The sequence below is a fragment of the Manis pentadactyla genome, chromosome 15 (assembly GCF_030020395.1).
Source record: "Manis pentadactyla isolate mManPen7 chromosome 15, mManPen7.hap1, whole genome shotgun sequence".
NCBI classification, from domain to species: domain Eukaryota; kingdom Metazoa; phylum Chordata; class Mammalia; order Pholidota; family Manidae; genus Manis; species Manis pentadactyla.
This window is the reverse complement of record NC_080033.1, coordinates 39,071,973-39,095,998: the sequence shown is the minus strand read 5'-3', so window position 1 is coordinate 39,095,998 and position 24,026 is coordinate 39,071,973. Positions and strand designations below refer to the sequence as shown.

The following is a 24,026-nucleotide window of genomic DNA, read 5'->3' as shown; positions in this document are numbered from 1 at the left end:
AATAATTATGATATTCACATACACTTAAAGAACAATGCTTTCACGGACTGGCCTTGGGAGAGAGGACTCAATTTTTAATGCTTCTTTTGTAATGGATTGCTAATCACTAAAGCAGCTGAATTATTTCATTGATTTTTAAAAGTATAAGTACTTTAGCTAAGTGCAGGCTGTTGTCATGGTATTTACATGGACCTCATCACATTTATCGGTGCCTTTCTGAAGTTTTGCTGAATCTGAATGGTATTTATTTTGGCTTGAAACAAACTAATCTTGTTGAAAATTCTAGTAGAATTTCACCTTGAAGAAATGTCGTGGGATTTTAAATCACAAATGTTGGAACAAATAAAATGTACTAGGACAGAATTATGATGAATACAATGTGTCGTCGGCTTTGTTCTATGTACTACCTGACATGTTCACCTATAAACTTGAATTCAGAATCGCCAGAGGCATGGTTAAAAATAGGCTATGTCAAGGTTCTTCTATATCTGCCTTCGGTTACCAAGTTGGCTGGCTACATCATAATGCTCCACAGCAGCTTCTTGGAGGTTTCCCTTAGGAAGGTCACCAGAAAAATCATAAATAATACTTTATACATCATGCATTCGGCCTCCTAGTGTGCATTGGGTATTTCATATCTTATGCAAGTAAGAAGTTTTATTATCCAAATGAATATGGCTGTCTGTTAGGGTTTGCTATGGTGAATTAAGGCTATCATCTAAGAAGAAAAGCCAGCTTGTTTATGTTGTATTGAACCAGCTTTTCAGAGCTCCGTTGGTTTTCCTTTAGAAAGACTGACAGTTCGTCACTTTACTGATTAGCCACATTTCGGTTGGCAACAAGCACAACATGTTTATCTTCCTTACATTTATGCCATTATATTTAAAAACAGAAAGCAGGAACAAAGGGGGGGGATTAAAAAGAGTCCAGTGATTAGCATTCATGTTTCAAAATATGCAAATAATGCTGTAGTAGTCAAAAATGAATTGTTGAAAAATTGAATGTCGATGCATTTGTGACTTCCAAGAACAACCTTGATTTGCCTCTTGTAGATTTTGTATATTTTAAAACAGGATGTGGTTGGTAAGGCAAAATCACCAGTATATTTTGGTTAAAAAATTATTTACCTCTAATCATTATTGTCAGTTCAGATGATCATCTGGAAATTACTTTATGGTTAATTCTAAAAATCTACAACATGTGCTCCAAAGGGTGTTTTTTTTTTTTTAACACCTCTCTATAATCTGCCCAGCCTGCTGAGTAGCATTGACATCAGTAGTACATCAATTTCAGAAAGTGGATTATTTTTACTAGACAGCTATTGTGACATATTGGGTCAGTCATAAATGAAAGATATTCATGCAAGCATGCAATACTTGTAATGAAGTCTCACTCTGACCTTCTGTATGATTGATTCTGTAATTTAGTTTTCTCAGGCAGTGCCTGAAATGAAATGAAATCATGTTGAACAAGTTTTGAATACCCACAGTGCACCAGGAGAAGAAAAATCTGCAGCCCTAGAGGCTTGAGAGAGAGCAGCTGAACGATTTATCTCTATGCTATTATAGCCTTTGCCAGCATTCAACATTTCTTTTTTTTTTCTTATTTGGCTTAAGTACTTAATTCTGCAGGTAGCTGTAAATGGGAAAATAAAATGCTGTTCAGATTTAAAATGACAGGACAGGAGTATGTGCAGGGGACTGATAAAATATCTTGAATAGAACTGACCTTTCATGTAGCTGAAAGTTACTGGGGGATTCATCCTCATAATTACCATATAGATTATTTTTATTTCTTTCCTGCAATGAAACATTTCAGAGAGCAGTAGTGCTGATTGAATGAAAATTGAACTTGTTAACATTCTTTTCAGCTTAGCCTGTTGTACATAACAGAAGGTTAGCTTTGATGAATTTCAAAATTCTCTTTGATATCCAAGAAACAGACAGTAAAATAATTGTCTCTAGTCTGATATTTTGTATGCCCCCCCCAAAAGAGAATTTATAAAACACACTGATGATTCACATACTTTTTCTTCATACATTGTGTTTCATGTTTAGAGGACTGACATTTTCTGTTTGATATTGCTTTGGATTTAATTGTGATGGCACATACTTACAGAAAATGCTGCACTGGTGCTCTAGTAATATCAAACATAGTATTAGAACATTGAAAAAAGATGGAAGTGAGGTAGTTTGAGTACGGTAGTCTCTGTATCTGTTGAGGAAAGAGAAAAGGAGATTTTAAAAAGTCCTATAGAAGATAAGCATGCAGAGAAGAAAATGATGAGCTTTTAAAATATTCCTAAGACTCTTAAGTCATAACCTAGACAGATAAAATTTTTGACCAGAACAATGGGGACGTATCAAAATAATACATCTAAAATTACCAGGCTTATTTTTGAAGGTTTTACTTTTCATGCAATCATTGGGTAAGGATCTAATTTTGAAGTTGAATTCTTTTTGTTTTCACAAGATGACTTACATGCCATTTTTATACTTTAAAAAATCTTACATTAAGAGAAATAGCAGACTTTCAATTAATACATTGTTTTAGCAATGTTGCTTAATGTGTTACAGATAAAACCGTTATTTCATGGGTCATTAATGTGTTTAATGCTTGGAACGTTCTATTAAAACAAGCCCTTATTATTGTTATGAACACGTTCATTCCCATTGTGAGCAGAGTCTGCAGGCCTAAATTCCACAGAATGATTATCATTTAGCCATTGGGGGAACCAACAATTTCTCATACAGATTGAATGATTACTCCAGTAATGTTTATTTTTGGTCAAGTTCTGGTCTAAAAGTACTTTTGTTATAAGTTAACTATAGAAAAGGCGAGATGTACAGAAGCAAAACACTTTGAATGGAATGGGATCTATCTTTTTAAAGTCCAAATTATAAAACTGAAACCATATTAATCTTTAGCAAATATTTACTGAGCACCTACTAAGTGCTACATATTGTTCTTGGTAATTAGAGACTGATTATACTATTTATAAAATTGTGTTCTTCATTACCAGTGTCTCTACCATGTAATGCAAAGATTCAGAGTCTGATTACTGCTGTAAAGATACATATTGTCCGAAGTCCATTTTAATTTAGCTGTTACTACACCTTGACAGTTGTCTGCCTGAAGTACCCAGGCCACACACATTTCTATGAGCTACCTTACTTTATAGAGTAAAGAGCCTTGTACCATGCATGCCTTAAAATAAATATACTTTATTCTTGGCCTATAAATACCAACTGACCCTGAACATATTTGTGTTGTTTTTAAGGTTGAGTTAACCTTGGGGTCATCTATTAAAGCAGGAGTGTGTTCCAAACTTCTGCTAAACCCAACTAGCTCATGTGAAGTGTGCCCCATGATTAACTGCTTGATTTATAACATTGGAGGAAAAGTGTTATTAGAAAGTTATGCTGTGATTTATTTCCCTGTATCTTGCTTTTAACTATATTATCTGTAGTTACCTATTATACTATGGTATTGCCAGTACTTCCCATTGGGTGAGGGACAGTAGAAACACCATTTTACATCCCTCAGAATCACGAATAAAACTGACACAGTAGCTCAAACATTTTTTAGAGGGATGAGAATCACTTTGTATACCATTGCTCCATTTCCTTTTACTCACAACAGTTGTTTCTCTTGAAATGGTCTCCATTGCTTGAAATGGCCCCCATTGCTTGTTTAGGTGTCCTGCCCCCTACCTAGTCCATCTTCTTTTCTGTTGTCATCCTTGGGCCTGGCACAGTGTCTGGCTAGAATACACTAGGCTCCCCCAAAATATTTTGTTTGTTGAATATATGAATGAATGAAAAGACAACAAAAGAATATTTATTTGTTATTAAGTGTGTACCTTGACTACTAAATAAAAATAGAGGGGAAGGGCTTAATGTATAAAGAATTATAAAAATGAAATTCCTCTTTAAAATTTTAATTCAGGACTGAATAAAATAAGCGTGGAGCTCTGACTCCTTGGTAAAAATAAGGGAATTACAAGACATATGAGTAAAATACCATTAAGTGTTTTATGATAAACTCTTGCAAATTTTATTTTGCTGAGAAACTATTAATTACCTTCTGGGAAGACTGTTTTTCACAAAATTTTCAGGTGTAGGTATGTTTGGTTATAAACCTGAGAGCAGTTATTAAGTAAAAATGACCTATTTTAGTGCAGACATTTTGATGAAGTTTAAGTTTGTGGTTTGTAGGTCTGTAATTATCATTGGCATGCATTTGGCATGACTGTTTGTTTCAAGGTCTATAAAGGTTAGGAATATACTACCTATGTGTAATGATTGATTGATGTTAATTTGGAAATAAAATTTTAACATTGCTAAAGGACATGACTAAATAATTGAGCATAAAATTACTGGCCTGACTTTCATATTGTAGTTCTCTGATATTCATTAATACAAAGCAATTTTTATTACTGATAATTGTTTAATTGCTCCATTTCTCAAGAAATATTGATTAAAAAGCCGACCCAGTGAAAATGTATTTAGTCACACTCTCTAATATATTTGAGTTATTTGCTTCTTAATTAGATGTTATCCTCTATTATGAAAACTTATCATTGGATTGTTACAGAGATTATGTGTTTGTAAATGTGGCTGGAAGGTGCATTAAACACATTTGCATATTAGATTTCAAACCTTCTATGATAAAATCTACCCAGGTGAAAGTAAAACCATTGTGGAGCAAAAATAAATAAAATAGAATAATAGTGTGTGATGTTTAAAATAAAATATTACTTTGAAAGCTTATGTCTTACATTTTCAAAAGAAACAAAAATGCAACATTAGAGGTTGTGTAATTATGTACTTCTAAATGTGTAGCACAAAGATAAATGTTAGGTGTCAGAGGGAAGGTGGACTAACAACTCATGCTCTGAGAGGACATCGTAGAGGAGCTGGCCCTGGTTCCAGGCCTGAACAAATGAGTAAAAAAGGTTTTAATATGCAGAGGAAGTAGTGTATTCTTGGCTAAGAAAGTAAGAGCAAACTGTTCATTCCCTACTCTACCCCCCGAAAAAGAACCCCACATATCTATATGATGTATAGATGTGGTGACACAATAGTGATTTACACAGTGAGGACAATTTTCACCTTTCAATTCTCTTTCAATCTTGATTAAGTCAAGGTGAACGTCCCAGTTTGGAACAAATAAGTCTTTGACACCTCTCTTTCATTCTTTTTTAAATAAGAGAAAACAGAACCCCAACCCAGAGCCTTAGGCAGGCCCCTGTATTTAGACTGACTATAACGGTGTCCTTTTCTTTTCTTGGTATATAGTTGGTATTCCATTGATCACAGGTGATCCGTTTTTAATTTATGCTACTGATCTAAAGTTTCCTTTTTAATAAAGAACTCTTCAGATTTTAACAGTTCACACAAATGACTAATGTTCAGTAATAAGGGTTTCAGGCAATTTAAGAAAATGAGAGACCTCAACTAGAAACATCCTTTCCTTGGTTTCCTGTAAAAAAAAAATATATGTATATAAGACAAAGAAGCTCTTTCATCAGGTGAAGAGAGAAGCAAGCCTCAGCTGAGCACTGCCCCCACCAAGACATCCACAAACCATTAAGGCTTTGTTGAGCCAAGCCTTTGTAGAATTGTGTGTATGGGCAAACAGAAGGCCGTGTGCTCCTCTTGGGAGTGTTTCATGAGGCTCATGGCCTGCCCATTCAGAATGACCTTCCCTGATTGCAAAGTTGGTCCTTGGGTACTCTTCAACACATAGGTTGAGGTGTTAGGTTTTACATTTGTATTTATATCATTTATATTTAAATCAAACTGCCCACAGTTCATTTAGATGGTTGCCCATGAGGTAGGATCAGCCATATTTATTGGAATGAATAACCCCAGTAGGTAGATACCAAGGCTTTAACCTTCCAGTGGCATCCGTGTATGCTGTGCATGCAGTCCGGAGACCCCTAGGATGCACTGTAAGCCCATCGTTTATGGCCGTTGCTGCTTCGCCAGCTACATGGCAGCCTGGCTTCTCTCGGTCCTGTAACACCGGCCTGCCTTTGCCATCTATGATGTGCCTCCTCATGCCCCTGGCCTTTGCACGTTTTCTTCTCTGCCTTGGGTGCTCTTCATGCTTTTCTGGCTTAATCAGCTTTTACTCTCTCTTCATCCCTCAGCTCATGGGTCATCTCCTCTGGGGAGCATCCCAATTCCCTCAGCTCCGCTGACCTCTCTGCCGCTGCAGCCCCACTGTGTTGCACTATTCACCCTCCTACCCTGCTCCTGTCTGTACCGGTGTCCTTTCCATATTTTAAGTATGCCACACTCTCTCCAACCCCGGGCTTTGCACATGCCGTTCTCTCTGCCTGGAACACGCTTTCTCTCCCCTGCTTTCCTGTTGGGCTCCTCATCATCATTTGGGCATCAGCTCAAACATCCTCTCACAATGACTTTTCCTGCTGAGCCGGTCACATGTGGCCAGCATTCCCGCAATGACTTAAAAAAATAAGCTATTTATTTTCTTCACAATGTGTATACAATTCGAATCTTGTTTATGCACATGGTTTTTAGTTTTCTGGACAGAACATAAGCTGTGGACACTCCCACCACACCCAAGAAGATGATTTCCATGATATTTGTCTAAGAAAGTAGTTCGTGAACAGGAGGGATTTTGCCCCCCCACCCCACCACTCCCCAAGGACATTTGCCAGTGTCTGGAGACGTTTGGGTTGTCACAACCTGGCTGGGGAGGGAAGGCTCCTGGCATCTTGTGAGTAGAAGCAGAGATGCTGCTAAGCATTCCACGATGCATAGGGTGCTCCTCCTCCAACAAAGAATTATCCAGACCAAAATGTCAGTATTACCAAGGTTAGGAAACTCCTACATAATATCATAAGAGGACAGAGTGAAACCAAGAAGAGAGAATGAGTTTTCCCCAAATGATGAACAGTTTAGGAAATGACACAAGTGAACCCTACATGTAAAATACAATTGTGTAAGTTGAAAACGCTACTAGCATTCAATTCTTACTGCCATAATAAATGGCTTATTAAGCCAGAATAATCATATGTGGAAATAATAGTGGCAGTCTCTTATAACCCACTAGTCACTTTGCCTTTCAGTGATCATTAGTAAATCTTACATGACTTAATTTTAAGAAGTGAGAGTTAATGATTTACAAAAATGCTTTAAATTTCTGAGGTCCGTATCCATGGTTATACATTTCTTTATCTTGCTATTACTAGGAAAAATTGTGAGCTATTTTTGAGGGATATATATGAATTACTCTTGCCTATACTTTGTCAGAGTAAATTTATCAGCTCATTCTAAATTATGTTTTACTAGAGTAATATTTTTAAAAATCACATGGTAATTTTCTAGTTTTCAAGGATATGAGCTTTGGTATATTGGTTTGTCAGGCCTGGCACATAGTCGGGCGTTCAATCTAAACTGAGATGACATCTTTCTCTTTTTAAGTGGGGATCCTAAGATCAAAGGAAGTGTCTTTGAAAAGTTACTTTTTATGGAAAATGATTGGAGCTGTTAAGGATTGCCAAGCTCCCCAAAGCAATTGTTAATAATTGGAGGCCCTAAAGGAATTTGAATTTCTAAAGAGACATTTTCACCATTAATCTTCTTATACTGTAATCCTCATGCATAGGAAGTTATCAGATAACCATGGGCCATGGTAAATGCTAGCACATTTTGATGCACTGATTATGTGGTTCAGAGGTTACTTGAAAATATTTTAGAGGTCCTTGGTGTACTGTCCTATGGAAGATTAAAAAGATGGGGTCAGCATGTTTTTGGATCTGAAAATTATGTAGGTGGCTGTAAGTTTTGGCAAGGCCTCAGCCCCACCCCCAGTGTTCTTCAGGAGTGATTTTAACTCCAGCCCCACTGCAGAAGAACCTTATTTTTTCCTTTTTTTTTAGTGAAATGTTATGAGTAATCCCAGTTTATAACAGATGAAAATAGAGTTTCTTTCATTAAAGGGAGATGATGGCAGTGGAGCCCCACTCCTCTGGAGCCCCATTCATCTCTCTCCATCAACACATGCCTTTGCCACTGTGGCAACATGGCTTCCTGCAGCACAGCTTTTCCATCAAGCAATTATTACTAGCTCTGTGGCCTGGTAATCCATTCTTATCTAAGAATGGGTATAGTAGTATCTAGATCAGAAAGTTATTTAGAGGACTGAATTGGAGAATGCATGTTAAGCTTATTAGCACAAATCCTGGCTTGTAGTAAACATACCGTAAACGTTCCTTACTAATACAGTGAGTGTTGGCTCTTTGTCAACAGGAACTTGCAGACAACCAGGTCCATAATAAAGGCATAAATTATAGGTGGAATTCAGAAATTGCTGATGAAGCCAAGAATGCTTCCTTCTTGGCCTTCTGTTTGGCCATGAGACCTGTCTGAAGTGCTGTAGGGATTTTAAGTATATCTCTACGGTGCTGATTTTCATGGACATTGAAACAAATGAAAACAAAGTAACTCCTCTGCTAGTGAGAAAGCTGGGTAAATCAGTTCACCAGATTTCATGGCCATGCCAGTTAACTAACCTATTATTTTACTGGCATAATGCTTAGTGTAAATGTAATTTAAATGGAAGTTGCTTGTAAATGGTTTAAAACATCTAGATTTAAACAAGTCTGAGAGGACTTTTAAAAAGCATTCTGAAGGATGTATATGGAGAATCAAATTAATAATAAAAATCCCTTAATTGCCAGTAGTTGGGGGGTGGAAGTGACATAAGCAATGGTGGCACTTCAAAAGAACATGGAAGAATGGACGAACAGCACAAATTTTGAGGACAAATGGGTAAATGTGTGGTCAGATGCTCCCCCCCAAAAAATTAGGACAAACTGATAGGGTGTTCCACTTCTATGACACAAGTCTGCAGAAGGACCTCTGCAAATAGAATGCAGTATTTTAGGAACAGTGGAAGAGAACATTGTCACCAAGGCAAGGAAGAGTGGGATTGTTATGATACATGACACCCTCCTCCAGGATTCCACAGCAAGTTAATAACTCAGAAATGAAGAAATTGGAAGTTTATATATTTAATATTAAACCCTAGCAATTAGCTACAGACTGTTTTAACTACTTGTATATCTTCTTTTCCATTGTTCTTGACCGAAGTGTTTTAGTTTTTTATTCGTTTTGTTTTGTGTTTTTGCAAATGGGAAATGTTAAGAGGCTCTCCTACTCACTGGTGCGATCCTACCCCTTATAATGTAACCGTTGTTGAGCTGAGATACGCTTTCTGTTGTTGGTAACAAAAAGAGGCTGTACTGTTTAATTATTTTGCAACTTGCTTTTTTACTATGTCTTAGATATCACTCTAGGTCAGTGGTCTCAACTGAGAGCAATTTTGCCCCCCAGGAGTCAATGTCTGGAGACATTTTTGATTGTCATGACTGGTGGGGTGAGGGGGTTTGCCACTGGCATCTAGTAGGAAGAGGCCAGGGTTGCTGTAATCATACAATGTGAAGAACAGCCTCCACAACAAAGAATGATCTGGTCCAAAATGTCCGTAGAGCCAAGATTGAGAAACCCTGCTCTAGGTCAAGACACATAAATGTAACTTATTATTTTGAAAATCTTCATAACAGTTTCTTGCATGGTAGATCATAATTTATTCAACTAGTTTCCTATTGATAGCTATGACTTCTTATTTAGTGGCACTTATGTATTTAATATTAAGAAGCCAAATGCTCCAATTTCATAATTTTTTAAGTCATTTGTTTCTTTAAAGAGCCAAAATAAGCCTTATCGGAAAGACTCAAGAGGAACCGTTAAGAATTCACAGGCTTGTGTATAAAATTAGATTCTGGGTCACTATGAGTCAAGAGAATTTGGTTTCAAATAAAATCACCGACTCATTCTAAATGACAGGTCTTTAAGTAAGTTGTTTGAAAAGCCTATCTTCATTTTTGATTCTTTGAAATCAAAAAACCAGCAACAACTCTAAAGTCTTTTATATGACTGCCAAAATCAAAGAAGGCTACTTTTGAAGTAATAGCTTTCAGAGAAGCTAATTCTGATTATTCTTACCTCCTCCTTCTATATGTTTTTTAAAAACCCATTAGTATGTTAAATCATGATAGGTTGAACAAAAAGTGATATCCAATCCTAAAGACTTTGAATGACTTCCAGATGCCATTGACAATGAAACTCCGAATTGGAATGACCCTCTGGTTAACCACAGAGGGTTTTCCAGCAAGGGTGCCCTGAAGCAAACAGATGTTTGCTCCCTGGTTCTTCAGCCCATCCTCTCTACATGCTGTGCACTCCTGGAACGATTAAATAAAGAATTGAGTTTCTTTCCCTTGCAGAACTGGGAAAAGGGTAATGGAACCAGAGTAGGTTTGTGAGAAGTATGGCAAACCAATTGTGAGCCTGAAAGGGTCGGACCTCTGCACCACGCCTGTCTTTTTCTCAGTTTCCTCAATAAGAAGTAAGAGTTGGCTGTTTATCTTTTCCTTTGCCAATAGTTTTTTTCATTTTTAAAAGTCACCAGTGACAGTTCTGTAGCAAAATAGACTAGGCTGGTTAGTTTGGGCTTTGTGCTTTTGACCTTTCAACTTTTTGGCATGAGTCCTTACAGTTAATAAATTAATAGGGACCATCATCGTGGGATAGGTCAGACCTGTCAAAAGGGCAATGGGTCAAAACCTTCTAAGGAACTGCTGACATCAGGAGTTCGTTGATATTTGGGAGAACTAAACAGTTTCCCCCGTGCTATTGCCTTTGCAGGATCAGAGCCACGCACAAGTTTCACAGTACCGTCAGGATCACTCTTTGATCATGCGGTCCATCGTCCACATGACCGATGCTGCTCGCTCCGCCATCATGCCTCCTGCCCAGCTCACCACTATCAACCAGTCTCAGCTCAGCGCCCAGTTGGGGTTGAATTTGGGAGGTGCCAGTATGCCCCACACTTCCCCTTCACCTCCAGCAAGCAAATCAGCAACCCCCTCTCCTTCCAGCTCCATCAATGAAGAGGATGCTGATGATTCCAACAGAGTAAGTTATCTGCCTTAGTATGTAACCTCCCAGAGAATTTGGGATCATCCCATGTGCATGCTTTGAATTTCATTCCTGGTATTAGCTTCTTTTTCTTCATGGATTTGGAATAGCATTTAAATTTATGACAGTTACATTTTTTTCTTCACTCTACTTATTTATTTTCTGTGTAAAGTGCACTCAACTGGATTGGGATGAAGGTGTAGGCATCAAACAAGTCATTTAACTTGTAGACCTGATTTTCCTAATCTGCAGAGGGGAAGGCTTGCACTAGATGTTGCAGGAACTGCTTTGGTTCTAAATTAATGTTCGTGTGGCGAAATTTCTTTCATTAGGTGGCTGAACTGTCACCACATCTGACAGCCTTGCACCTTGGATGATGGTTTATCACTTGATAAGTTTTAATCATTTAACATCTTTGCTTTTGTTATGGAAAATGTATGTTATTCAAATATACATAGTTTGCAATAAAAACTTAGTTGCAGGTATGACTTATCTGAATGCCTAGAAAAGGTTTGTTTCATTAAAGTCACTTATTCTGGTACACAGTTACTCACTCCTTAGTCATTAATTGTATGTTGTACACCTACTCTGTGCTTGGCATTTTACTTGGTTCTGGCAATAGAAAGATTTATAAGAGAATTACTGCCTATATGACTCCCCACTGGGGATGAATAGCAATGTTTAAAACTAGCTTCAGATGTGATTAGTGGTATAATTGATGTATCTGGTGTGCTGAGATTGTAATCGATTCTGCTTGAGAGAGTGATTTGAGGAAGAGTTTATTGAGAAGGTGATATTTGAATGAGGTCTAAGAGGATACATAAAAGTTTGTGAGGCAGAAGAGAGGTCGGCATTCTGGTAGAGGGAGCAGTGGAAGTACATGTCAATTTATAGGTATCGTGAACAGTGTGATATGGGGGAGGAAAGAAATAGGAGTCGAAGAAAGAAATGGCTGATTGTGGTAGCGTTTCTCCTGTTGGTAGTTGAGAGCTGATTAATTATTTGCATAGAGGAATGGCAAAGGCAACTTTATACTTCAGACAGAAAACATCAGCTCTGTATAGAATGCATTACAAAGGGAGGGACCAGAGAAAAGGAAATCAATTAGAAGACCCTTTTGTGATGAAGTTTTATTTCAGCAAAGAAAGGAGTGGATAGGAGGTACCAGGTTAGTGAGACACTTAGGAGGAAGAGCGATTATGGCTTGGTGATCCACTGGGATTTGAAGAAGTAAAAGATAAATTGGATTGTAGTTTGAAAGTCAGAATGAATATCAATAGAGAAGATCAACCCCAAAAGAGAGGAGTGTTATTTTTTCTCTGATGGGGAAGATGAGAGTTGGGCATGGTCTCAGCTGAATTTGAGGTGCTTATATTTAAGTCTAGAACTCAGTTCATTGGAGATAGAACCATAGATTTGGGAACCACCAGCACATAGATGTGAAGACATGGACGTGATTAGGATTTCTCAGTGTGTAAGGAGCCAGTCAAAGCCAGAACCCTTGAGCATCATTTATTTTTAAGTAGCAAATGAAAGAAGCAGAGCCAGAGAAGACTGAGCACTATGTGGAAGAGCAGAGGGAGATTCGAGTAGCATTGCAGGGATTTCAAGAAGGAGGGTTTGGTCCATACCCTGGTTTGAGCACCCCATTGGGCCCAGAGTGGGTAAAAGCACTCAGCCTCTGCTCACACTCACAAGAAGTTCAATGATGTGGGAAATAATGATTAAAGAAACCCAAGGGATTTGAATAAGGCACAGCTAAAGTAGAACTGGCCAGGACACAGCTCAAATGGATTCCTTCCCTAGCATTCACATTGCAACTGACCTCAGTCCCTACCTCTGTACCAAACTGAAATCATCATGTCTAAAGAGAACCTTTTCTGCGACTTCTGGCTTACTCCATTTTAAATGTGGGTCTAGGTTTTGTGTAAAGACTATCTTTTAAGCAACTTAGCTGAGAAAGGAAGAATGAAATTGTCATTGATGATGTCTTTTTTGAGTAAAGCTATGTCTCCACCTTTCCCAACCCTCTGGAGTCAACACACAGAAGTTTCTTTAGAATCTGAGCTTTTATTCAAACTGTGAGAACCTTCATTTCATGTTTATTGAAGGTTCTTTTATAAAGTAATCATGACTTCCTAGTTGTTGAAGGTAATCAGAGCAAGTTATGGTTATCCGAGAAAGACATCAAAGCGTGTCAACATTTTTACTATTTTACAGAGAATGAAATTGAATTCTTATTTGGAAAAAGCTACACTGAAAATTTCTTTTATCTCACCATTGGTCAGGGCATAGCTGGCACAACGAGTGCCACATTTTCTTCCAGAGAAAGAGTATAGTTGTTTGACTCAATTAGAAAAACCTGTGTATATGTGTTTTTTTTCTTGTGGCTAAAGTAGTATTTTTCTGTTAAGGAAAACTTGGCTCCAGTTGAAGTTCTAACTGAAAGACATCTGACTCCCTTGCAACTTCAGAATCATGAACTAGAATTAAGTAGGCCTCACTTATTCTGGGAATTCAGAAAAAAAGATGATGGGGCCTATTAAATTATTGAATTAATTGTGTGAGTTATGAAAGATGGCATCTTGGAGGAGATGCGGTTAACGCCATCTTAAGTATGCAAACTATTTGTATAAAGTAGATGTTGCCACTCAAGTAATGCACACAATAGGCCTGCCTAGCAGTAGACGGATGCTTTCCTAACACCTCAGGGGGTGTTAAGCTCTCAAAGACAAGTTTCTTCTCAGTTTCTTCCCTGAGAATTTTCATAATTGAATTAAGTTCCAAATGACTCTCATTCAGAAAGTAATGATACTCTTGGAAAATTTGAATTAGGATTCCAGACTCAAGGCCATTAAAAGCCAATCTGTTAGTAACTTGAATCTCTCTCTGCTGATCTTGCCCAAGGCTGGCTTTTAAAACAGATTTTGTCAAACAGTTCAGCATTTTTGATTGAGTTAACTGCAAAATATCTTCAATATAGTCATATTATATCTAGAGGGATAAAACAAGGTTGATAAATCCTTTCCCCTGCTCCTGATAAGTATGTGATCATTGAAATTAGATGATGGTAATAGTTGAATCTGGGGCTTAGTGGTATATAAATTTGAGGAGGTGTGCCCATATCATTTCTGTGGTTTTAATTCAGAGGTATTGTGAATACCTGTGAATATCACTAGAACAGTATTCTTCTAGGCAGAGTTATTTATCATATATATCTTCTTCTTAGTTTTCTTTCTAGCCTTATTGATTTTAAGTATCAACTATTGTGCATTTTTAATTTCATGAAGAGTATCAATTTCCATTTTATGTCCAATTTTAAAGGAGTTTTGACATTTTACATTTTTTTGTTATCCTACTCTTTAGAAAGTTATGATTATTTTATAAAAACTTACCCTTATTGTGCAAGCTTAGGGACTGTAGCTAATTTCCATTTGAGTTTCTGGTGACCCATTAGTAAAGTACAATTGTGATAAAATTAAAACACCAAGCCTCAAAAATATAAATTCATGTGGCATGAATTGCTACGTGAGTCATACATGTGGTATGTGACTGTGGCAGGGGACCTCATTTAAAATATCTGGATGTGGTCAACATCCTGAATATTATTTAGGTTTACTTCTAAAACTTCAGAAAATGTAAAATATTTTGTTTATGTGTACATGTGTACACAGCAGATATATATATATATATATATATATATAGCATCGCCTGGTTCAGAATGTTCTGTTTTTCATTACTCATAATTGCTATTTAGAGCATATGTTGTGAATGTATTGAAGATACTTCTGGGTCTCATTAATCAATGTTCTAAATGCTAATCTCTGCTGTCCAGTTAACTCTAAGCAAATTTACCCCTCCCCTGCTTTTGGTGGTGATTCATCTGTTGATGATGCTTAACAAAACCTTAACAGAACAACTGTGGACCTGAGTCAGTCTTGCTGCATTCTTTGCAAGTGCATTCTAGGCAATGAAGTTTCTTTCTGCTTTACAGGCCATTGGAGAGAAAAGAGCTGCTCCAGATTCTGGCAAGAAGCCCAAGACTCCAAAGAAAAAGAAAAAGAAAGATCCAAATGAGCCACAGAAGCCAGTGTCAGCATATGCCCTGTTTTTCAGAGACACACAGGCTGCAATTAAAGGTCAAAACCCCAACGCAACCTTTGGAGAGGTCTCCAAAATTGTAGCGTCGATGTGGGACAGTCTTGGAGAAGAACAAAAGCAGGTGAGGCGAAGGTCCATCATGGCTATATATTAAAAAGTTACCAGAGTATTCCATACACCTTATCTAAGTGAATACATTCACTCAATATGATTGCTTCTTATGAAAGTCTTTCTAAACTATGGAATTAAAAAACACCGATATAAAAATCCAGGAGGTACCGGATTAGTGAGACATTAGTAAGAGTCTCCAGTTGTACGGATTTCTCAGCGCCCTTAAGGGTATATGTTCAGAACCCATTCCCAGGAGAGTTGGAGGGAATCCAGGCAGCATCCTGCAAGCATAAACTTTTGATGATAATCTTTTCATTTTAAATAATATGGAATTTTTCCCCCTTTGTTCAAAAAGGGCTTGACAGAGGGATTAGTCCATCCTGCTTGCCTTTTCTTTGATCATCTTTCTGAAGCCTTGTTGCTATCCTGGTGGGTTCCCAAACTTTGAAGCTGCCTCTGCGTGTCTATTATTGTCACCGGGCATTTGAAATTTTATTCCAAGTTCATTTGAAAGCTCGGCCGTATATGAGAGGTATAGACAAATTAGCCATGCTGGTGGGAGCTACTTCTCTAGCGCCCACCCTCCTTGTTTCCCTTGCAGCTCTCCACATATAAATGGAGAGAATGGCTTCCTTGCAGGCCAGTCATGCCCCCTCTATCCCTTGCTCTTGGCATGAAACTCCAATGACCATTAGCAGGAGTTAACTTTACATATCCCCCGAGGAATAGAGCCCTATTAGTAATAAAATAAGATAATGGTTTCAGGAATGAACATCAGAAACCCGTGATTTTTTTTTTTTTTTACAAATATTGAGCTCATGCCTCCCTGCTAGCCATCATGGGACCCTACAACTGTACAATTTGCCTGTTTGTTTGTAGTGAGCTTCTTGTTGTATGTTCCTTATGTACGTCGTTGTATGAGCTTATCATTGTTGACTGGGTTTCTGTCCCAGAAATATAATCCTCAGGGACTGGCAAACTGCTGCATCTTTTAAATTCTGGGGAAAAAGACAGTTGGGATTTGGTTTAACACTCAGCCATCAGACTACTGTTAAGACAAGGAAGCTTAACTCATGCTTAATATATTGGGATTTTTTTTTGTTTTATGTAACTCATTGGCCCCACTAATGGAAATCTCCCATCTTTCACTACTTCGGACTTCTTCTTTTTTTTCTCCAAAAGAAAAACCAAGGTTGAAAGGCCTCCATCTTTTCTCTTCTGGCTTCATACATTCTGCCTGTTGTTGGTCTTCTAATCCTCTGATTTGGTACAGTTTAAGAAATGTGTGTCAGGGAAAGAAGACATTGTTGGAGAAACTCATTACTTTCTAGAATTTAAACCATTTGCAACACATTTTACCCTTTTTGTTACCTTATTTACTGCCTTAGCATGAAGCCCTTGGCCACTGCTCTCAAGAAATCTAGGCTGCAACCTGACATCTCTTATTTATAATAATAAACATCAAAATTGTGCTCCAGTGAGGGTGGCAGGGTTTTGTTTTGTTTTAATGTTTCCGTGAGTGTGTGTGTGTGTGTGTGTGTGTGTGTGTGTGTGTGTGTGTGTGTGTTTACATTTAAAAACCAAAGCCGTGGAGACCAATGTTGTGTGTGAATTAGGTTGTGACCTAATTTGTGCAGCAGTTATTTTCTGGCTGAGAATTTGTATGCTAAAGATGGTGCTAATTGTGGTCTTTTAATAGGTGTATAAAAGGAAAACGGAAGCTGCCAAAAAGGAGTACCTGAAGGCCCTGGCTGCCTACAGGGCCAGCCTCGTTTCTAAGGTAAACCCGAGCGGGGAGGCCAGGCTCTGAATGAGCTGCACTGTTGAAAAGAATCCTGGAGCATTGAATGCAGAAATGCAACTCCCTTTAGAATTGACAAGAAAAGCATCTTGAACAACTAATAAACTTATTTGTTTCCATTAGAGATTGCTGCAGTGATGGCATGAAAAAGATGAGTTAATTTAAGCTGCTGAATCTAAATTGTTTCTAAAGATTCTATGATCTCCGTATATGTGAAGCTATTTAGACAAATTTTAAATAGGCTCTTCTTGTGTCTTTTCATTAGGGATTGAGATCCATGTTAATGTCCTCTACTTGAACGGGGAGGTGTGCTTGTCAGGTGTTTTGGACATCATATCATAAGTTCTCCAGTGCTTACATTACTGTAATAGGGGATGACCCATTTTTGACCAAACTGTTCCACATCATATAAATAAGTAAACTTCATGATTTTTTAAAATAAAATTATGCTCCAAAAAGAGACATGTATATATGTATTAGACATAGAGTATACAGTGGACCCTGCCGTGTTATAAGATGGGTCAGAATCCCAAAGCCAGTGTCACTCTAGCTTATTATTACCTTGATCCAAAAGGGGCATGAACTATTACATTCTATTATTTTAACATTCAATTCACTTTGTCCTTAGCCTTAGTCAGGCTTTGGGAAAGATAATTTGAACTAGTGTTTCTGCTCTTGATGTTTTTCCTCTGGCAAGCAGATTCCAACTCCTTGTCATCCTTACTGCCTCAAGAACCACACAGAGCTTCAGGGCATGGAAGGTGTTGCAGGCAAAGCTGTTTTACAAGGGTTTGTCCCTTTTTTGTCTTCTTCCCCTGAGTTGTTCCTTCTTTATAGTAAAGTCAATTTTTGGCAGCTGCTCAGAATCAGATCAAGGGGTTCCTCCTGCCTTTGTTGACAGCTCTTAGGATGTTTCCCACTTCATTAGAAAGAGAAAACATTCATCAGGTCAATAGCAAGACCTTTCTTTGAGACTTTGGAAGACACGCTTAAGAAGATATACCGATTGGATTCTGGTCTCAGACTTGCACCCTGGCAGAAAACTACTGTATGTGTGCACTACAGATGTTAAGAATCGAGATAAAGTTGATGGCTAATTAGAGTGAAGTGCATAGAGTAACAATATGCATGTACTTCTTAAGTGGATCATTTATTCATTCATTTACCCAGAAGCAGGTATAGGTGATCTTTGTGCATTAGGGCATGAATAATTGACCACACATGGATTTAAGCCAAGAGCCAGCAACTCGAGTGGCATTCAAGGAACTAGCAGCCACGATTGGGCTCTTCAAGTCTATGATAGACTAGAAGGGATTTCTTAAAAGTTACTAGAATCAGAATGCAGAAGTATTTCTGAATGGAATTCAAAATGTAAATTTTGGAATGTGAAATTTAAAAAGAATAAATCTAAAATATTGTTTGGGATGAGGTTTTTTTGTTGTTTTTTGTTTGTTTGCTTTTTCACTAAGTAAGCGCAATTTGAGAGCATCCTAAGTTTATATTCAGAGAGTTGGCAGGCAACTAAAATAGTCCCTGAGGTAAAAGTGTAGAATGATTTCAACCTGAACCAAAAGTGTGAAGCAGCTGCTAATATGGTGATCTCACAGGAATGGTGCAATGTAATGAGTAGACCATATCTGAAGAATGGGATCTGTTTTGGACCCCAATGTAAAGAGGAATGGTGGCCAACAGAAGGTTCTCTAGAGGGTTGCCTCCATGATGGTGAAGACTGAAAATCAAATCATATTGAGATTATCAAAAGAATCAGACAGTTGAGGGTTTGAGGGCGTATGATCTTTGTCCTCAAATATAAGGACCATCATGTTAAGGAAGTATAGGTTTGATCCCTGTGCCGAAGATAGAAGAACTCACCCAAGGAGTAAGGTTACCAGGAGCAATATTTCAGCCTCAAATAATAAATGGAGTTGCATCATATGTGCATTTACCATATGAGTCTACATTCAGAGCCTGGGGCTCCTTCTCCTAGGATGTGACTCTGCCATCACTTTTCATCTTCACAGCAACCAACAAAATCAATAGAAACTTAATATTAAACAATAAAGGAGTAAACCTGGCAGGCAAGCTGGAACTCTTGACAATCATCCTCCCATTTCCATTCACCACCAGGGTAGTATCTTAAGGTGCAATGGTGTGATTGCCCAGTTGTCTAACTATAGACTTTCCTTATCATTTCTTCCTTAAGACTAGCTTGGTGATTTTTAAATATTAGAAAATGCAAGAATTATGTTCATGTTTATATCTATAAAACTGTGTGTTCTACTCTTTGGGTGATTTAATAGTTTTTAAAAGATAACTAGAAGTGTTTGCAGGCTTCTTTTTACCCTAAGACTTTAGAATGTGACGCTCCCATAGCATGCAGCCCCGCTGAGCTCTTGTACAAAACCAGAGAGCTGTCTGCTGATGGATGGCACTTCACAAGGATGACATGTGTTTAAACAGGAGCCATTAACAATGGTTTTTCCTATATTAACTCTCCATATAAAGCCACTTCTCAGATTCCTTCTGATTCCTCCTTCTCTGGAAACATTCAAAATCATTAGAGAGTATGGCTATCATCTTGATGCTGCCAAGGTCTCCTCATAGCACCCCTCCCAACAACCCCTAATTTTTTAAAAAGAGGAAACAAATAGCCTTTAAGAGGATTCATTCCAGTCATTGTTGCATTAGCAAGAGAACTTATTTTTGTGGAGATACAACTGTGTTTTCAGCACAAAGTATAATAGGTGGTCTCTCTCCATGCTGAACCCCAGATCAGTGGTTTATCTTACACAAGGTTTTTTTAGACACATGATTGTTGAATGTTGGCCCCTTATCTATGACTCCCGTGATAAATTGGAAATCTTTGAAAATATTTGGTGAACTAAAACATTTCTAAAGTTGTAAAGTACTTCAATTTAGTATTTCTAAGGAATTCAGTTACATTTTTCTTATATTCAAGTGAGCACTGTTATATGTAATCATGTGACTAGAAGGCTTTGACCTTTTCCAGTAGGAGTAGTTTTTTGGTTATAGTAGTTATTAATTAATTAATAAAAATAGCTAACAATTACTAAGTGCTTCTCGTGGGCCAGGTACTATTCTAAATGCTTAACAAATATGTGTTCATTTAATACTCACAACCTCTACACAAAAATCCCATTTTACAGATAAGGAAACTGAGGAATACATAGGTGAATTAAATGGCCCAAAGTCACAGAGTTGTTAAGTCGTAGAGCTAGACTTGAGTTCAAGCAGTCTATATTCTTTCAATATAGTCTTGGTGGGAGGTTAGTTCAGACTTAACTGCTGAGGAAATTGTTGTTCTTACATATGTGTATCGGTTACCTTTGGCTACAGCACTTCTGTAGTGCTGTAGCCACAATACCCAGTGTCTTTTATCCCAGAGGAAGCCAGTTAACTGGCTAGTTTCTTCAGATGGATGCCTGGCCTAGCAGCGTCAGCTGGTCTTGCTCATATGTCTGCAGGCAGTGTGGACCTTCAGGGGTTGGCTCATTTATGGCCATTGACTGGCTAGCAGTGACCTGGCTGTGGTGTGGGGTAGGTTCCAGGAGAGCATGGAAGCATGCAAAGCCTCTGGAGACCTCACTGTCCTCACATTCTTCTGAGCAGAGCAAAGGCACAAGGCCTGCTCAGATTTCAGGGGTGGAGAGTTTGACTCCATCTCCAGGAGGAACTAAAAGGCCATCTGACCCCATGTACAGGGAGGAGTGAATAATGGTAGTCATTTTTGTAATCACTTCGCAATGCTTGAGAACACTGGAGGGTTTTCAGTACTCGTGTATTTTGATGTGTTGAAATTTTCTGTCCCCCCCCGCACCCCCCCCCCCGCACAGGCTGCCGCTGAATCTGCAGAAGCGCAGACCATCCGCTCTGTGCAGCAGACCCTGGCATCCACCAACCTGACGTCTTCCCTCCTCCTAAGCCCTCCGCTGTCCCAACACGCAGCAGTGTCCGCCTCACCCCAGACCCTCCAGCAGCCACTCCCCAGGTCCATCGCTCCCAAGCCCCTCACCATGAGACTCCCCATGAGCCAGATTGTCACATCGGTCACCATCGCGGCCAACATGCCATCGAACGCTGGGGCCCCTCTGCTCAGCTCCATGGGGACGGCTATGGTTGGCTCAGCACCCCCCACCCAGGTGAGCCCCTCGGTGCAAACCCAGCAGCAGCAGATGCAGTTACAGCAGCAGCAACAGCAGCAGCAGCAGATGCAGCAGATGCAGCAGCAGCAGCTCCAGCAGCATCAGATGCATCAGCAGATTCAGCAGCAGATGCAGCAGCAGCATTTCCAGCACCACATGCAGCAGCACCTGCAGCAGCAGCAGCAGCTCCAGCAGCAAATCAACCAGCAGCAGCTGCAGCAGCAACTGCAGCAGCATCTACAGCTGCAGCAGCTGCAGCATCTGCAGCATCCGTCGCAGGCTTCGCCACGACAGTCCTCGCCCGCCACACCCCAGCTCACATCCCCCATCCCCGCCATTGCCAGCCCCCAGCCGGCGCCCCCGCAGCACCAGTCACAAATACAGCCTCAGACTCAGACTCAAGTATTGTCGCAGGTCAGTATTTTCTGAAGACGCGGAGCCGACGTCGGGTGCACCCGGCGCGGCGAGGTGGGAAGCTGGCGAGGCCAAGCCTGCAGGTGGTGGTGGCCACGCGGACGCGCGGACCCTGGGTCCTCTCAGTGCCTATCAGATAGGCAGTACCAACCGCAGCGCGGCCGGGCACGCTCCTCCGGCCGACTCTAAACCGCCCTGTTTTTAAGCAAGAAAAGCTGTGCTCTTTTCTGTGATGCCTTTTTTATTTATTCAGGCGATACCTACAATATGTGAATCACACCGTTTAATGAATCCGGGGACATCCTGGTCACCATAAACTGGCCTCTCTGAGTCACAGAAAACGGCCTTATTTCTCCGGAAGTGAAGAAACCCACACTTCGAGGCTATCTGAACTTCCGAAGCCCTAAAACTAAAAAGCACAGTTGTAATTACCTGGAACACGAAGATCCAGTTTCATACAAACGTTTGTATGACGAAAATAGTCGATGGCATTTTTTTGTCATGAAAAAAAAATGTAAATCACAGACTTTTGCCAAAGCTCTTATTTTTTTTCCTAAATCTCTCCAGAAAAAAAAAAAAAGAACAAGTGATTAGATCCAATTCTTGACTCATTTCCACTTTTTTAACCCAGGACTTCTCAAATCAAACCACAGTATATGTCGTAACAATAACTGTGACCACTGTTACCCCATTATATCCATTCCAATTAGAGGAAAGAATGTGAATACTATATTCTGTGTTTTGAGTGACAAGTTTCGAAAAATAAAAACACTGTATTTTTAAAAGGGAAATGCACTTAAATGAAAACGGTTATTACAAAAGTTAAGATTTAAAAAAAAGATGCAAGAGTTTTTATTATGTTGTAAAACTGGTAGAATATTTAAAAGGCACCCCACCTCTGAATAATCAATGTAAATATTTTCTTTCAAAGTTGTAAGTTTTCATATCATGTGTTGTAAAGTTTTCATAAATGAGGCTTTAACGTAAACACTGGTGACACAAACCATTCATTGCTATGTTGCTTATTGTGTTTTTATGCTGTTTTATACTTTTTTATGAGTTATGATAGCAGCTATTAAGTTGTTTGTATTTTGCTTAACTAAAACAAAAATGCTTTTATCTTGCTATAGAATAAACACATTTCAGTACAAACTGTGGACTGTATTTTGATGCCACAACCAGGAAACTGTTCACTTTTCAAATAAAATGATATGTCGAATTTCACATTTGGTTCCTTGAATTACGTACATGATGGGGAAATATGCCACAGACCAACTTTTATTTGAGCCCAGGCATCATCTTCCGTTTTCAGTTGGAAAAACAACGTTCATCGCTAAGAATTTGGATTGCGAAAGCCCCAAATCAGAGCCTCTTAAAAAATAAAACACCTTTGGAAATATTTTTGTAATTATCCTTTGTTAAGATGCAAGTGACAAGGTAACTATAGAGGAGAAAGCAATTGTCTTCTATTTAGGGCTAGAAGTAGCTGGCATTGTGTTGTTATTGCTATTAAAATGGATGGTGAGTGCTAATTCGTAAGCCAAAATAATTATTTCAGTGCCCATTTCTTCCCCCCTTTCCTTGCTCTGTAGTGGCTCTTCTTTGCGAACTGTGTGACCACTATCCCCAGTTGTCTTGCATGATTAATTACAGCATCTGTCCTGTCAGAAGCTATAATGAAGAGGTCTTGATAAAAATTGCAAATTACCACTGGCAACAGTCTTAAACTGCTTATGATAAAATGAAAATTAAAAACAGCAAGTGTCAACCCTGAGTGGAATTCTAATCTGGAAAAAATGAGGGTGTGAGTAGTACCATCCATAGCTGTTGTGTGCAAGACAGAAATAATGGAATATGGATTCTTCAAAGTTGTTGTTGTATTTCAAAGAATATTTACTGTATGTTGTGGGCTATGAATAATGAATTCAGCTTTCAATATTTCATAATCCTCTCCTACTCTGTATTATGTACAAATATTGAACAGCAAGAGATCCTAATTATAAATTTATAGATTTCTTGCTGCAGAAAAATTTATGTCTGAATTGAAGCTTTTCATAAGATGTATTAGTTGACAGGTATCAGTGTTCAAACATTCTTAGAATGATGCCTAATCACATCTACAAGGGGGCAATTGTATTCCACAAAGAAATGATCTGCTTACATCAGACCCATCAGAAGCAGAGATGATGGAAAAAGATTTTCTGTGAATTGAAACTAACATTACATAACAATAAGAACCATTTTATATTCTGTTGTGAAACCTTTAGACAAATGTCTTCAAAATTAATTGCTAAACTACATGTGACAGTAATTGTGTATTAGTTCTGTAATTGTCATTTTGAAAACCCATGAAGTATTATCGCTTGGAAAAAAATGTCACTAGTGATAAGACTTAATTGCAAGCGAAGTCTGTTTTCT

General features: G+C 38.6%; 1 protein-coding gene across 2 annotated transcripts in view; it reads left to right on the top strand.

The window, feature by feature from the left end:
• TOX3 (TOX high mobility group box family member 3) overlaps positions 1-22,832 on the top strand; it is a 99,741-nt gene extending 76,909 nt beyond the window's left edge. For both annotated transcript variants that reach the window (XM_036881045.2, XM_036881044.2), the window contains exons 4-7: positions 10,746-11,015; positions 15,013-15,240; positions 16,930-17,010; positions 20,886-22,832. In XM_036881045.2, coding sequence (XP_036736940.1) covers positions 10,746-11,015; positions 15,013-15,240; positions 16,930-17,010; positions 20,886-21,623 — 1,317 coding nt within the window. In that variant the 3' untranslated portion in view covers positions 21,624-22,832. The remainder of the gene's footprint in view (positions 1-10,745; positions 11,016-15,012; positions 15,241-16,929; positions 17,011-20,885) is intronic.
• Positions 22,833-24,026: the final 1,194 nt, after the last annotated feature.